General features: G+C 42.7%; 1 protein-coding gene across 3 annotated transcripts in view; it reads right to left on the bottom strand.

The window, feature by feature from the left end:
• Positions 1-17,021, bottom strand: part of MAP3K3 (mitogen-activated protein kinase kinase kinase 3) — a 62,403-nt gene that overhangs the window by 40,073 nt on the left and 5,309 nt on the right. For 2 of the 3 annotated variants that reach the window (XM_059998287.2, XM_059998289.1), the window contains exons 2-4: positions 13,568-13,689; positions 11,862-11,954; positions 2,791-2,831 (exon numbers count right to left, since the gene is read on the bottom strand). In XM_059998287.2, coding sequence (XP_059854270.1) covers positions 2,791-2,831; positions 11,862-11,954; positions 13,568-13,689 — 256 coding nt within the window. The remainder of the gene's footprint in view (positions 1-2,790; positions 2,832-11,861; positions 11,955-13,567; positions 13,690-17,021) is intronic. The other variant, XM_059998288.2, reaches the window with a different exon arrangement.

Consider the following 17,021-nt stretch of genomic DNA (forward strand, 5'->3'; position numbering starts at 1 on the left):
AGCAGTTGTGGCTCGCAGGCTCAGCCATTGTGGCTCACAGGCTCTAGAGCACAGGCTCAGTAGTTGTGGCACACAGGCTTAGTTGCTCTGCAGCATGTGGGATCTTCCTGGACCAGGGATCGAACCCATGTCCCGTGCCTTGGCAGGCAGATTCTTAACCACTGCACCACCAGGGAAGTCCCCGGGGCCAGCCTTTCTGAATAAAATACCAGGAGATCACTCAGATGTCTCTAGCACAGTTAGAAAAACATCAGGCTCAGAGATAAATTTTCCTGCATTTGGCCTGGTGATGAGCCATTCAAAACCCCCAAAAGCAGCCCAAAAGTCTGGCCAAGATCAGAAACCAGCACTCCCAGGTTTGGTAAGATCTAAGCTGCTGCTACCACCTTGAATAACAGACATTTTTAGGCCAGTACTTCAAAGAGGGGTCTAACACCCAGGACAACCATCCCCACCAGTGTTCAGACATGAAGGGAAGGAGATCCTAATCTACAGTCCTCTTCTGCCCTCCTGAGGCTAAGAGGGAGGAAGGGTAGAAGTCTGATGCCCACCCTTCCAAAGCAAAGGGAAAGTTAGCCCACCAGAATGGATACCTGGCAATGACGAATGGGAAAAGTCACTACTTCTTTCCTCTTTTCTGTAAATTCTTATTCTATAAGGGCCTACAACATTTAGGTACATACTGTCCATATTCCCTGTAAAAAGTAAAGAAAGCCCACAATAACACTTTCTACAAAATCCTAAGACATGAAATACACGAAACCAGAGCTGTCTGGCACAGAGCAGCTTGAACTTGGCTTCCCCGCACCGACTTTTAAAGTCCTCAATTCCACACACAGTACACAAACAGTGAAATGCCATGGCTCCCGAAAACAGCTCCATAAAAAGAGAATGCAGTTTTCAAAACCTTGATACCAACACTGCCGCTTAGGGCTTCAAAAGCCTGACCACCTTAAATATTTGTGGTTTCGATCTGGCAGCATCTCTGAAACTAAACACATTCACTTTCTCAGTGTAAGTCCGCTCACTGTAACTGCACACCACTTAGGGAACAGGAATTCAGGAGCGTGTACTGTGTAATTAGGCTCCAACACAACTGAGCTTTTGATTTCCTATCTTCATACTTCTGAAAGCTCTCTGCTGCTCCAAGTTTGGCAATCCCTCCAAAACCCAGTCAGGTCAGAAGTGTGAAAAGGAGCAACAATGAAGTGACAATTTAAGTTCCATGCTACTGGCAGGTCATAGGACAAACAGCTGGGGACAGAGCTCAGAAGACCTTCTTCCCTCCGGCCCTGAACAGCCCTACAATTCGCATGGCGGCAGCAGAACCCTGGCTCTGCAGACCACTCTTTGTACAATGTTTCCATCCGGCAACCTCTGACAACCTTGCAGACTTCCGAATGTATTTTTTTAAGGGAGAACAGCAGCCAAAGCTCTCCGGAGCTAGTTTCAAATTGGGCTGAAAGATGCCAGCAGTACAGAACTACCAGTACAAGAGCATTTGAAGGCACTAAGGTCCTCTGGTGGGACTCCTAAAGTAGGTGGATCTTATCCTGATGGGTATGCTCTTTGCCCCTCCAAATGCTCAAAGCAAAGGAAAAAGGGCGGGGCAGTTATCAATGGCAGAGAAAGGCAAAGAGGGGGAAAACAGGTACTGAAAAGCTTGCTTGGGCGCATGCTTGTGCCACATACATGCACACACAGGGTCTCAAATATCCCCTGACCAGAGTTCTGTAGGCTTTCTTAAAGGTTTTCCTTAAAATAACTTGAGAAATTCAGTGGAGTCATTTTTCTCCACTGAGAACTTCTACCTTGACTTCCTACAAAAAACTAAATACTGACAATGGAGAAAAGGATACAAGGGTTTTGTAACATTACTTTCACTTCCCTAACAAGGTAAAATACAGAATGCAGACTGAAAACTCCCTTTCTATGTCCTCAAATGAACTGAAATCTTTCACAACTGAGGGACTCGATGCAGCTTCCCATGACCTAGAGACATTTTAAACTTTTTTTTTCTTTTTCCGCTGAGTTGGGTCTTCATTGCTGCGCACGGGCTTCCTCTCATTGTAGCGAGCAGGGGCTACTCTTCGTTGTGGCGTGCGAGCTTCTCACTGCGGTGGCTTCTCTTGTTGCAGAGCACGGGCTCTAGGTGCGCAGGCTTCAGTAACTGCAGCTCACAGGCTCTAGAGCACAGGCTCAGCAGTTGCGGCACACAGACTTAGTTGCTCCGCAGCATGTGGGATCGTCCCAGACCAGGGCTCGAACCTGTGTCCCCTGCACTGGCAGGCGGATTCTTAACCACTGCGCCACCAGGGAAGTCCCAAGACATTTTAAAGAAAAACTTCCAATTCACCAACCTGACCCCTGATGTGGACAAAACCAGGGACACTCTACCGGGGATGGGAATGGTACCACGTAACAGGAGAATCCTCATCTCCCTCTGATGCCCATGGCTGGCACAGTGTCAGTGTGTCTGGAAGCCATGACTCAGTAGAGCTGGGGTCCTGACTTCCTCCCCTAGCACAATGGTGGATCTCACAGTAGCAAAATAAGAGCAGAAGAGTAAAACATTAGCAGTTGAAACGGCTTCCAATTTTAAGACCAGAAACAAGGTTCAATCAGTAGGCCAAACCAAGGGTGAAACTTTCCCCTTTATGCCCTATCAACCCCATTCCCCAGCCAGTGACCCCACAGGAATCACTCCAGGGCAATGGCTTCCACAAGCTGAACACTTTCTAAGAAATGCAGCATACATGAACACAACCACTCATCAGAAGGCAGACTTACCGCCTCTCCCCGTTGTGCTCGAACTTGATCCTGACGTCACTCTGCCAAAGAAATGATAGACAGGTTAGCGGTTTCTCTGGTGTGTGTCATTCCTGCCCTTCCCAGGTAAGTCTCAGGCAGTCCTTTAGCAACCTTAGGCAGACATCCCTGATGGCTCCTGTTAGAGCTTCTCTACCCCGACAGGCATTCCTTTCAATGAGTTCTAACCCCAGCGGCAACAAAGTTCTTGGGACAAGATCCTTTGGTGGCTGCCCCAGCTCAGGTGCTCTGCTCTGACATATCATTTCTAAGTTCACACATTCTCTATTTCCACAACTGGCTCTGGAGTTTCTCCCACTATATCACCACCTCCTGGCCAGCACACCGTTCCTTCTGGGCTGATGTAACTAGACAGAAAAAGAAACCTTAATACTGATACTTCCTAGCTCTACGACCACAACCAAGTTACTTATCCTCTGTAAGTCTTAGTTTTTCCATCTGCAAAGTAAGGCTAAACATACCTAATTCACAGAGTTGCTATGAGAACTAAACGAGAAAATGTAAGTAAAATACCTAATACATAGTAGACATGCAATAAATGGTTGCTGCTGCTACTAATGATTTCCACAATCCTTTCAAGGCTGCCCTCAGTGGGAGTAAAGTGGCACTCTGGACAAATACCTTATAATTGTCCCCAGCTCTAGCCTAAATGGCCATCATGTGTACCCTATAAGCTCCAGGAGGACAGGGTTCATGTCTCTCTTGTTTCTGTAGCTCCAGTGATAAGCAAAGGTAATAGTATATATCTGTGCTTACAATATTTATTAAACGGATTGACTGAAGAATAGAGTTGGGCGTTAAGTGTCAGAAATTAAGACGAGGTAGGAGTGTTAGAATGTTAAGGAACAAATCAAGGAGGACGAGAGATACTGTAAAGGGCAAACAAACAATTTGAAGGAGTTAAAAATGACAGGAAAAGGGAGAAGATATTATAGAAGAAAAGAACAGGTACAGGGGAAAAAGAAAACTAAGATAGTCAGGAAACCAACAACTAATAGAGGGGGAGGTAAGAAAGTTCATGGTCAATGAATGAAAATTATACTGAGATTGACAAATTAAAAAACTGTGGCTTGGAGGAAAGAAGAGGGTTTCAGAGTATCTGAAGATGAAGAACACAGAGCAGACAGAAAAGATGACAGAAAAGGGAGAAAGCTGAAAGGTAGGGTGGGTGCACACAGGACTTCCTTTTCCCAAGAGATTGGGGGGCTAGAATTCCCTTCCAGTCAAATGAACTAGACTGGTGTTTCTAATTTACACTCTAAAACTTATTGAGGACCCCAAAAAGCTTTTGTTTATGTAGATTATATCTACTGATATTTGCCATGTTAGAAATTAAAATCGAGAAAATTTAGATTTTATTCATTTAAAAATAATTTAAAAACGTTATGTGTTAACATAAATACATTTTAATTAAAAAAACTTTAAAAAAGTGAAGTGAGAGAATGCCAGTCTCTTTAATGCATGGCTTAATAGGAGACAGCTGGATTCTCATATCAGTTTTTGCTTTCAAACTGTTGTGATAATACGTATTGTGTAGCCTCTGGAAAACTCTACTGTACATTCTTAAGAGTATGAGGGTATAAAGGGCAAGGAACATCTTAGTACTATTATGAAAATAGTTTTGACCTGATGGACCCTCGAAAGGTTCTTGAGAACTTCCTAGGGGTCCTAGAACACACCTTGAGAGTCAATGAATTAAAATATAAGAATACAGCCTCTAACTCACTATTTTAAAGACAGGGAAATGGAAGCTCAAAGAGCTTCATGACCCTGAAAAGCTCACATACTAAACAGTGGACAGCAAAGCTCCCCTGAGGAGTAGGCCTGCGATGTGACAACTTTTCAAAATACAGCCCTGATACAGTCCTTTCATCCTTTGATGTAACATATGGGCCACTTGATCCCATTACTAATAATATGACAACAGTTAACATTTACTGAGGATTTACTATATACTAAGCCTTGTTCTAAGCATGTTACATGTATCAATTAAACTAACCCTCACAACAGGTACTATTATTGTGTCTACTTTACAGGAGAACCTAATTTACAATGAAGTTAAACAAGTTCTCTCAAGATTATAATGCTTTAAAAGAAGCTCAGATATGGTATAACTTAAGTGTCACACAGGCAAGGGAGGTTTATTTTACTCACAGATGCAGGGCTTCAATGGGAGCACTGAAAGAAGGAAACTATCAAAGGATCTTTTGAGACCTTTTCAGAACTCACGGAGAAGATGGAGTAATAATAATGGAGCCAGCATCAGGAGACCAGGGTAGCGATCATGCAGGAAGCTATGGGGCCTGGGGAACCAGTAGGGGAGGCTCTGGCTGAGGCTGTGCATAGGTGGAGATGGAGGAGGTGGCATGGAAAGGCAGTGTGCCCCCTCTGGTGTGCATTCCAGGTGAGAGAGACTGTGTGTGTATGTGTGCACATGCGCGTGTGAACATGAGCACACAAGCAGAAAGGTGAGGCACTGCTGCAGAGGAAGTTATCATGGGGCTTCAAGGTTTGCATGAGTGACAGCAGTGTTTTCACTGTCTTCTTTTTCTCCTTCCCCTGAACTACTAAGCAGCTCCCGTGGCAAGGCCTTCCGAAGCACAGTGCCTGCAACACGCTGCCGCATCTGACATGCTGTCTCCAGCTTCCCATGCTGTCTGGTTCCACAACTAGCTCTGGAGTATCCCAAGTGCTCACCGCAGTTTGCAGCCCTGTCTGTCCCTGCAGCTGGGTTACCACTCCTTTCACCTCCTCCTGCTCACAGCCCAGCACACCTTGGTGTAGCACTCATTATTATTATATTTTATTAATCGATTCTATTTTTAGAACAGCTTTCGAGTTACAGAAAAGTTGAGCCGATAGAGCAGAGTGTCCATATACCCTTCTCCCCCCTCCACCCCCAGTTTCCCCTATCAGTAACATTAGTATGGTACATTTCTTTTTGTTACAACTAATTAAACAATATTGATGTGCTAAATAAAGCCCATAGTTTATTCAGATTTCCCTTTTTTCCTGTTGATTAAAAAAAAATTATTCCTCTGTTGATTTTTATCTAATTTTTTATAGTAATAAAAAACACATAACGTAAAAACACATAACAATAGCTCTCATTCTAAACTGGGACATTATATTTAGATGCACCTATGAAGGAATCCCCTCTGTCCCTTTGTGGGACTGAAGGAACTAAATTTATTTCATCATGGGCCACAATCCAAATACTATTCTACTTGAATTCAGTGAGAAAGGGAATTAAACTTTTGCCTCAAACCACAAATCACTCCCACTCAAGACTAACCTAGCCTGTGATTAGTAAGCAGTGTAAACAAAGATGCCTAGCCTTCTGAATCCCTTGTCTGATGTGGCTACAGCCTTTCCAGAGCAGGATGCAGGCTTCCATGTACCACATGGTGTGCCCAAATCTGCCAAGTTCCTAAATCTGAGTGACCCCTGTCAGGCTGACTAGAATAAGCCATGGATAAGGAAGTTCAGATACAGCTAACTAGATTCAATTCCTTCCTGCCCACCATCCTCCTTGCCCCTCCGAGGCATTTCGCACTGGTAGCGGCGTCCTCTGTCATGAGGTTCTCTCCTCTTGCCTCTGTGACTCTATCCCAAGCCAGGGAACCTGCCACCACTCTAACCACTTCTGCTTCTTTGCTGGTTCCTCTTCCTCATGCCTTCTCACACCCCTCCCCCAACATGTAACTGTGCCTCAATGTTTGGACTTTTGGCCTCTGGATTTCTCTCCCTCTTCTCACATCTTCCCCTTGGCAGGAATTAAAAAATCAGGCAACCTATAAATAGAAGATTCCCAAATCTCTATGTCCAGCCCCAATTTCTCAAGCGAAACCTCATCCGTCTGCCACAGATATAAGGCAGATAAGTCATTGTTAGGAATGCAGCACTAGAGTCAAACTGTCTGGCTTCAAATCCTGGCTCTATAACCTCCTTGTTGTAACCTTGAACTAATCTCTCTGTGACTCAGTTTCCTCATCTGAAAAGTGAAAATAGTGACAGTATCTATCTCATGGAGTTATCAAAACACTTAAATGAAATAACTGGATAAAGATATGAGAAAAGTTCCTGACACATAAGTGCTCAAAAAATGGTAATACCAGGTCCTTTAGCCAAAACCCTTGGGGCCGAAAGTGTCTCAGAAAGCACTTTTGGATTTAGAGAGGTAGTGGTACGTGTTCTGTATGTTAAGTGATGCCCCTCCAGGGGGAAGGTGTCTGGGCAGCACTCCACGGCACAGCAGAACGCTCACAGGCATTCCGTGCACCCCTCTGCGCTGCTTAGCCTCTCCTGAAGTTAGTTTGGGATTTTGTAACTACTTCTGACCAGCAGCTGGGAACAAAGTTGAGTTCTACACTCTCTTCCCTGGCAGCCACGTGTGCCAGGTCAATGGAGCCACCTTCAATCAGGGTCCTTAAGTGACTGTGGGGAACACTGTCCCCCCTTCCCTGTGCTGGCCGTATCTGTACAGTCACTAAGATTTAGGGTTTACCTGTTAAGAGCAAAAGCTAGTTTTTGTATTGGAAAGTATGAATATTCACAATTAGTCAAATAAATAAAGACTGTAAATGGCCCTGTGTCCATTCAGGCCAAGTTTTGTTGCCAAATGAATTTGCTGCAAATTTAAAAATAAAGAAATAAAATTTTAAAAACATCTTTTAGTTTGCAGTACTCTTTGGATTTTAGAGTTGCAGATAAGGGATTGTGTACCTGCAAAAGCAATATACACACATACCTCTCAGAGTATTTCACTGTAGTCGCAAACTCAACCTAGCCATGTGTGTCTGCATCAACTACCCTCCCGAACTAGTCCCCCTTTCTCAGTGTTGCCATTTCTAATACTGGCTACAGGCTCAAACCTCTGAGTTCTGCTTGATTCTTTCCTTCTTTTCCCTTTCTCACAGCCAGACAGCAAGTTCCAATTCTCCCCTCCAGGGACTCCAGTATGAGACTCTGCTTCCCATTCTCTCAGTTGTCACTCTCGGAGCCCCTTTCCCCTCCTGAATTCCTGAAGCAGCCTCTGTACTTCTCAGCTCCCCCCTTCCAGCACATTCTACATTCCTCCACAGTTTCAGTCATCTTAACCACCGCTTTCACCACACCCCTTCTTTGTTCAAAAAGTAATCAGTGATACCCATGACCTATGGAATAAAGTCTAAGTTCTTTACTGTCATTCAAAGCCCTCTGGAATGTAAGCTCACTCAGTTTACCTAATCATCTCACACCGTTTGTTCTCAGAGGGAACCCTCTCTCCAGCCAGATCAATGCCCACCCTATTTCCTGAAATATGCCATATTCATTCCTTCCCCTAGGCCTTTAATAATTTAGCTTCCCAACCTGGAGTGCCACACTTCCTCCTTTCCACCTAACTAAACTCTTATACATCCTTCACTGCCTGGTTCCAGTGCCACCTCCTCCAGAAATGACTCCATAACTCCTTCGGCCCAAGTTCGTCTTTTACTTTCCTGGCCTCCTGTGGCTCTCAGTATCTGTACCATATATTTAGGCATAGTCACATAGTACCTTAGTTTCTTTTTTTTTACATATTTCTCATTTCTCATAAGACTGCATGATTCCTAGGGTACAGGGAATATAACTTATATTTCTTTGTCTAAGAAGGTTGAGTATAGGCCCATGTTGAACTGAATGGAGAGGTGCTGCTGCTGAGAAAGAAGTGCCAGTACAAAAATTCCGGTCTAGGCAGGTTCAAGTCCCCCGCCCACCAGAGCTACTTTGGTGAAAGGAAGAGTGAGAGCGCGCCCAGGCCTGGCTGCAGGCCTCCAGGCGGGGCTACGGATTTGGGAACTCAGGGGGCAGTAGGAGTAACCAACGCTACCAAACTTAAGCAGACGTGACCTTCTCAAAGTTTGAACTCAACAACTGGATATGTAACCCAAAAAGACTCCCAAGAATTCAAAACAACCTTTATTAAACAAAGGCTTATGAACCTCTGACATGGCAGAGGCCCCGGCCAGCCCGTGTCTCCGGTGCCCTCTCTCTGACTCTGCAGTGCTCCCCCTCCCTGTAGTTGCCATATACCTTTGGCTCCCACATCTCTGGCACTGGAGTCCTTACTTTGCCAAAGAAAGTAAATAAATGAGAAGAAAAGAGCAACAAAAATAATTTTATTTGTGTGACTCAGGAAAGTCCTAAGAGATCAGTGGAAGAGGTGATTATAAAGCAACCTTCTTCCCTACCCTAATTCTTTCTATATCCCCAGTCCCAGCATTGTGCCTGGCATGCAGCAGGGGCTCAGTGAGTATCTGAATAAATCAATGATGAAATAGTGTATTAGTTATTTACTGCTAGTTAATAAACTATCACACACAAAAAAGGAAGCTTCTTATAAAATAGAATATGAGGCTTGTATATTGTATTATGTTTTATTTTCAAACTAGCCAGCCTATCTTATCAACAACCCATGAAAGAGAAAGGAAGTCCTCAAGAGTCAGGTCTATCACAGTAAAAGCAAAAGACAGTCTGCTCAATCACTGACCCTGCGGAGGAACAGCTCCTAGAATTCTCCTCCTCTGTAACTAATAGCCAAGAGCCTGCCCTTCTAGCACCTGCTATGAAGAAAGCAACTTTTCCATTCTTAAGCACCCACTAGTGAACATCTGGAGGGTCAGACCCAGACCCTGGGCTCTGTTCAAGCCTCTACCTACCACCGTGATAAGATTCAAGGGAAACAGGAATCCATGGTAATAAGGATTCTATTTTTTCTTCTACTGGGACTTTCATATATCAGATTAGCTTCCTAAGTCTGCAAAGGACCATCTGATATATAGTAATGTCAGTCCAATAAAGGTAGAAAACCTTAACCCTTTCAGTTCCATGACAATCTGCATACTTCTGGTTAGATGCTTTCACTAGCGCTCATACCCACAATGCCCGAACATTAACAGAAGTGATGTAGTCACTACCACTTTACACCCGTACCTTGTTTTACAATGTATAAAATCTTTTGTATTCTGTCTATGATCTTACAACAACTTTCAGAGGTAGACACTAGGCCTGTATTTTCAGATGGAAAAACTGAGGTTTAAAAAGGTTATCAGACTTATACATGGTAAAATTACTGTGACCGGGAGTCAGAAGATCTGGGTTTGCTTCCTGGCTCTACTTAATATCTTTGCATAAGCACTTTGTAAACTTTAAAGTATTATACACATGCTTATAGTTTAGCTTATAGTTGTTGTTATTGCTGTTAACTGTTGTTGTTGGAAGCACTCTCTAAACTGTAAGATCCATGTTAATGGATTATTAACAACTCAATGACTTCTGGGCCAGTGCTCCTTTCACTACACTAAGCTGTCACCCTCACAGAGAAATAGCACCTGTTGATAAAGCACTGTTAGTTGATGACTGCTAAAGGGTCTGCCCTTCATGGCCTATAAAACCAGCCACAGGCCCCAGCTGAGGATGTGCCACACATGTCTAAGAACATGCAGCCAGCTCTAACCGGCTGTAGGCTTCCAGGGACCTAATGTCCAGGTGGGAGAATACAGAGAGCACAGATCCTAACTCTTAGCAAATAGTTGAATAACCAAGCGCCTCATACCCCTGTACTTCCGTAGCTGCTCAGAATGCTCAGTTTTTCTCAAATGTATTCTCTTTTTCAATTAGTTGCCTAGCTTGTTTACTCAGGGAAGAGGGTATCTGAAGTCTTGCCAAGCAGAGGTATTAAATTATGATTTCCCGTTCATCCAGGCCTCAGCCCCCAAACGATTCTGTCAGTGAACCCCCAGCTCCCGTGGCATTCCTTGCTGTGCCAAGCTTGAGCCCCATGAGGCTATGCCAATCTCAGCACTGCCATTCTCACTCTGAGGCGCTGCTTGCCTCTGCCAACATCATTCCATCCCTGAACAAACCACCTTTCCTGGTGGCCAAAACACTCGGGTACTTTCAACTGGGACTCTGCAATTTGAATCTTTAGCCCAATTTGACATTTCTTAGACCAATTTGGCATCTCTTAGCCATTTAAATTAGGTTTTGATCTTTCAGTCCTCTCTCCTCCTAAGCATGGACCTTCTGACAGAAGAATTGCTACTGGAGAAAACCGTTTAATCCTATCCCAGGCCCAAGCAAACAAAAACAAGAATTTTTAAAAAGGGAATTCACTGTGTAAACTGTAAAGTCCTACATTAACAGATTATTAACATCTCAAGACTCAGGCTGCACTCTTTTCATTACATTGAGCTGTAAACACTTCTCCCCCTAAATGTTCCCACCATCCCCATCTCACCCCATCCTTCCTTGGAAATGCAATCACTGAGACTCTCTCTCTCCTTCTGCTTTCACGATTTTGCTGAAGACTATTTCTCCTGGTCAGAAGCTGAACATCTGCTATACTTCCCAGGAGAGACCATTCTACAACCTTGACTTTATTAAGGGGGAAGCTATTTTGACGTTTTCATTGCCCTTTTACCCAATATTAGCATAAAACTTTGAGCTTCAACTTCTAAACAGCCATGCTAGTTCCAAGCTTCATATTCCCCCCAGATCCCCATGCCCCCTGGAATAGACGCTTAGCTGGGATTCCCACTGATGAGATTATCACAATGCATAGAAACTCATGACCTGTGTGGTGGAACGAATGTACCAAGGAGATGTGCACATCTCCAAGCATGTACTTAATTTCTTGCCCAACAAATCAATAGTCCCTTATACAGTATATAAAGTTGTGCTATCCAAGACAATAGCCATTAGCCATATGTAGCTATTTAAATTTAAATTAATTAAAATTAAATAAAATTTTAAATTCAGTTCCTCAACTACACTGGGCAGTACAAATATAGAACATTTCCATCATCACAGAAGTTTACTGGACAGCACTGACAGAGGTTGCTTATGAATAATACTGTTGTGAGAAATGGTGACAGCACACAGGTAATGAGTAACCAGTGCTCCCTGCAAATCCACTAAAACAATTTGTCCAGGAAATGAATTCCACACTCTTCCAGCACTAGTAGATTTAAAAGCACATTTTAGCTTTAACGGGTAATTTTGTTCCTTACCAAAAATTTCTTTTTCTCACTGGCCCCTGCACATGAGCTTGTAGTTACTGTGGGGCTGTTCAGAAGGGCTGAGCTGCTGCTGTTGTGTTTTTTCTTTAAAAGCAAAAAAACTGAGGTTAATAATTTGTATCCTTCATGCAACAGAAAAAGTTTGACGATATTCAAGTAAACCGTGGGTCCAAAGAGCTAGTACCGCTTGTTAAGATTATTTCCTCTATACTAGTCAATCCTTTTCACAGGCTTCTACCTTCATAACCACTGCCTTCACCCCAATAACACAGCAGCAGGCATGGTAAAAGATCAGGATTTTTCTTATAATAGCTCTTAGGCCTAAACAGGATTCCTAAAAGGTAATCTCCCTTCAAGGAATGATCAGAGACCACTCCACCCCGCCTCTTCTCCACAGAGTCCATTTAGGTCTTCCAACTCAAGAAAGCTTCCCCTTTTCACCTACTAACTGACATCCACGCTAATAGTCCCATTTGGAGAAAGATCAGCTGACTGGAGCAGCGTTAACAAGCACACTCTACATAGGAAGACAGGAAGGAAAGTGAGGTCATTAGGCCCAAGCCTGGGGGAGGGGATTCACTTCTGGTAAAATGCTCCTTCCAAAAGCAGCTTTGAATAGAAGTGAGTTACAGCAAGTGAGAACCCACACAATTAGAATAATGTACAACAGTACAAGAATGGGCCCTATTCTGTTGTTCCCCTAGTTCTGTAAGGTAAACACAAAAAATAAAAGCAGCTTTCTAAACTATTCCTTATGTTACAACTGAAACAAAAGGACTTCGGGTCCCTAGTTTTCCTAAAGGCAGGAAATACTCTGGGAGGCTATATCTAGCCAACCTCAGACAGAAGAAGTTCTAGCCCCTTATACTTTCTCCAGGAACCAAGAGCACTTCTGAAGAATTGGTAGACAAGGTGCAAATGAGGAGAGAGAAGATTAGCTGATAACGAAGAGAACCACAAGGAAGGATATCATCAAACACACCAAACTTGGCCATCTGATACCCACCAGGAAGGAAAGCTCCCCGTCACTCACTCCTCTCTGTGGGCCAAAGGGCCTAGGCAACAGGGAGGTCAGTGACACTGGAGGCGAGAAGAAGGTTCTCAACAGCGCACAACTTTAAATGTTAACAAAATAGAAGCTGTTTTCCTAAAGAAGCACACAACTCTCAATAAAACAGGCACTCTCAACTACCTGAGTTAATGGGGGGAAACAACTGTAAACAACAATAACAAAATCACTCATTGTTACTTTCAGAATATATATGATGTTTTATTAAATAAATTTCCCTTCCTAACTACATTTTAAATAAACCAATACTAAAATTAATTAATTTTTTCTGAGTATATACTGTAAGATAGCTAAAAAGTTTCTGAATTAGGGATCGTGAATCTGGATAAAATATTTGCCAAATGATCAGTAAAGGAAAAAGTATATGAATACTGTTCCCATAATTAGTGAAGAAATTATTCTAACTCTCCAAAGATGAAACAGTATTTACAAGGTGAGATGCACAAGGCATTGGGACTCCAGATCACAACCCACACCTGGTTAGTACATATCACTTACCATTTAACAGACTTAAGGGAAGGGACCAATAGCATTCAAGCCTGTATCAGAGTATCATTGGCTTCTCACATATTTGCCACCTGAAAACCCCTCCCCAACAAATTTAGTTAACAGCCATGGCCGCACACACCTGCCTATTTGGGTGACCCGTTTCTTTGTTCTTCATGGTCTCATATCCAGGCACCCGGGGACGTCGGCTCATCTGGAGGGCCACCAGATCCTTCATGATTGAGTTCAATGCCTCCTGTTCGTCTGCAAAGAAAGAGAGCACATGGGCTAAGGTACTTTAATACAGACCACAGAAGTACTTTCACAAATTATATAACTAACACTCAGGGAGTTCTGCCCAGGTGAGAGACCCTGTAACTATAATCTCATGAATTTGTTATCTGTGAAAAGTAGATAACTGAGGTCAGACTACGGCAATTTGAATTTTAATGGATTCTTAACAGCTCTCCAATCAGATTTCTGGCAGCAATATCTACCAGTTCACTGGGGGCAAGGGAGGTGTTCAAACAGACCAATTCTTCCAGTGCCAGAGAAACTCAACCAGGAATAATAGTTGAAGAGTTGGAGTGAAGAACAACAAAAAACAGTGTAGTAGGGTACTGAGTGAAAAGATGAATTCATGGAGAGCTGATTATGGGACATAGTCAGTCAGACTTATTCCTAAACTATCATACACAGGAGAGCATATTTAAAAGGTACCAAACAAGGACCTCAGGTCGCTGCTTTGAACAAATGTTGTTTTACAAGCCTAGCCTCTGAATGCCCCCTCCCAACTCTTTACAATTTTATAGGCCTTCTGCTTCCCACAGGGAAGTCAAAAGGCAGTTCTATTGTTTTCCTTCCCTAACTGACCAAGCAATGCATTGTCTCTGCCTTACTGGTATTACTTTTAATCCCCCTTTCTTGACATAGCATAGATCACTACAGTTCTCATGCAATGAAGACAACTGGCCAAAACCCAGAACTTAAACCAGCCCAATTCCATGTTTTGCAAAATCCTCCTAGGCCCTTCAAGAGATCCTTGTCTACTCAAATAGCACTGGGGAGTTGAAAATAAATCTGCTGATCTGCAAAGAAACATGAGGAATGAGCTGTTACACTTGCTTTAGTGACAAATGAGTCACTTAGGGACTTGGGGCACACCTTAAAAGAAGTACAAGACTCCACCCACAGAGTGTGCCTATCTTCTGCGCTTTATCACTGTCCCTTGAAAATACTCTAATATCCTGTGGAAAGGAAAGAGCAGCATGGAGTAGAGGAAGTAAAGCGGCGTTAGTTGCCTCTCCCCTCTTCCTAAACCAAATCTGCTTGGGTGCCCTACATGCCCTCTGAGGAGATGCAGCAAAGGAAGGAGAAGGGTGCCCCTGAAGAGATTTTTGTCTGCTCAGAAAAGTAAAATTAGATTTAAGACTTGAAGGAAAAACACCAGTAGAGTAGCTTCCCAACTAATTCCACTTCAAAATATATACAAAAGTATGAGAGTGATATAGTTGTAGTATGAAAAGAATGAGGTAAATGAGATAACGAATGAGGAAGTGGGTGTCTACAGAAAGACATCTGTCAAAATTAAAACACAGGGCTTCCCTGGTGGCGCAGTGGTTGAGAGTCCGCCTGCCGATGCAGGGGACACGAGTTTGTGCCCCGGTCTGGGAGGATCCCACATGCCGCGGAGCGGCTGGGCCCGTGAGCCATGGCCGCTGAGCCTGCGCGTCCGGAGCCTGTGCTCCGCAAGGGGGGAGGCCACAACAGTGAGAGGCCCGCGTACCGCAAAAAAAAAAAAAAAAAATTAAAACACATACATCCCATCAATTATTTTGTACTTTCTCACAATTTACCTATAGGCTCCTTAAAGGGAACTTGCTTGGTTTTTGTTTTGTTTTTTAACCTCCCAACCAAACTAGAGCATAAACATCTAAGCTAGGATGACTAGATTATATATATGTATAACATATATATATAGGCTTATATATTAAATTGGCTTATATATCATTAAATATTATATATGTATAAATTTATTGGGCCAACTGTAACAGTAAATTGGGGTCATTATGATTATGACTAGGTGGGTGTTTTCTGAGGAGCATCCAGTGATAGTCCTAACAGCAGAATGCATATAGTTTTCAGTATCAAGGTAACCAGCCTTAGAATTGAGAACTTCAGTTGTCTCAACTCAGATACTGAAACAAGATGGATGTGAATATACACACACAGACACACGCACATGCTTTCCAAGTCAAATCCATGACAAGTATGACCAAAGAAATTGTTTCTAATTCTGTATAAGATGATGCTATTATAAGAGCTGGTTTATCAGGTTGACAAATTCTGTTTCCAGGAAGCTAACCAATTCCTGGCATTACTTAATGGATAAAACTTGTTTGGTAGTTCCAGTGGTGCGAACACACTAGAGGAATGGTTTGGTTCTATCTCTTGAAATCTGGGGCAACTGACCCAAGTGAAACAAAGTAATAGAATCTGATTTTGTGTCAAAGTTGCATATATTTCTAGAGGCAAACGGGTTCTTTTTTTAAAAAATAAATTTATTTAGTTATTTTTGGCTGTGTTGGGTCTTTGTTGCTGTGCACGAGCTTTCTCTAGTTGCGGCAAGTGGGGGCTACTCTTCGTTGTGGTGTGCAGGCTTCTCACTGCAGTGGCTTCTCTTGTTGCGCAGCATGGGCTCTAGGTGCACAGGCTCAGGAGTTGTGGCGCACGGGCTTAGCGTGTGGGATCTTCCCAGAACAGGGCTCGAACCCGTGTCCCCTACATTGGCAGGCGGATTCCTAACCACTGCACCACCAGGGAAGCCCTGGTTCTTAAACTGATACTTCAAACTGAGGACATGGATAAAGACAGGAAGCAAATCGAGTGGTTCTTTTAGGCATTTCTTCCTGGATTGGGATTTTAACTGAATTATCTGTGCTATCGTACTCTTTCCTTAAAAAATAAAAACAAACAAACAAACCTTTTAAAAACAAATAGCAGCTTTCTTAGAGTGCAGTAGTCAGTTATATGGACTTTGGAGTCAGAAAGACCTGGCTTTAAGAAGCCTTAAACAAATTACTTATTCTCCCTAAACCTCAATTTCCTCATCTGTAAAATGGAGATAATAAAAGTATCATTACACAGAGCTGCTGTGAAACTTAAGGGAAAAAACAAACAAACAAAAAACCTTACAAATTATTCCTCACGCTACCTAACACTTAGTAATGATGGAAAAAATGCTGGCTATTATTTTTAGTAATGGAGAAAAGGTTAATGTTGAAAAAACTGCTGGCTATTATTATTAGCAATGGAGAAAAGGTTAATGGAGGCCACCATCTATCCTAATATTTAATTGTATTTCTGAATTTTTATTATTAATCATTAACAATAACCATTTACTGAATACCTATCATGTATTATACATTAGACAGTTTTGAAAGATACTTTAAGGTATTCAAACTCTAGGGGTAAAAAGACAAAACACACAAATACAAGGTTACACAAATAAAGAGACTGAATTAGACAAGAAACAAACCAGAATACATAAACACATGTGTAAAAAAATTTTTTTACAGTGTGAGTAGCAAGCGATT

The sequence above is a fragment of the Delphinus delphis genome, chromosome 19 (assembly GCF_949987515.2).
Source record: "Delphinus delphis chromosome 19, mDelDel1.2, whole genome shotgun sequence".
NCBI classification, from domain to species: domain Eukaryota; kingdom Metazoa; phylum Chordata; class Mammalia; order Artiodactyla; family Delphinidae; genus Delphinus; species Delphinus delphis.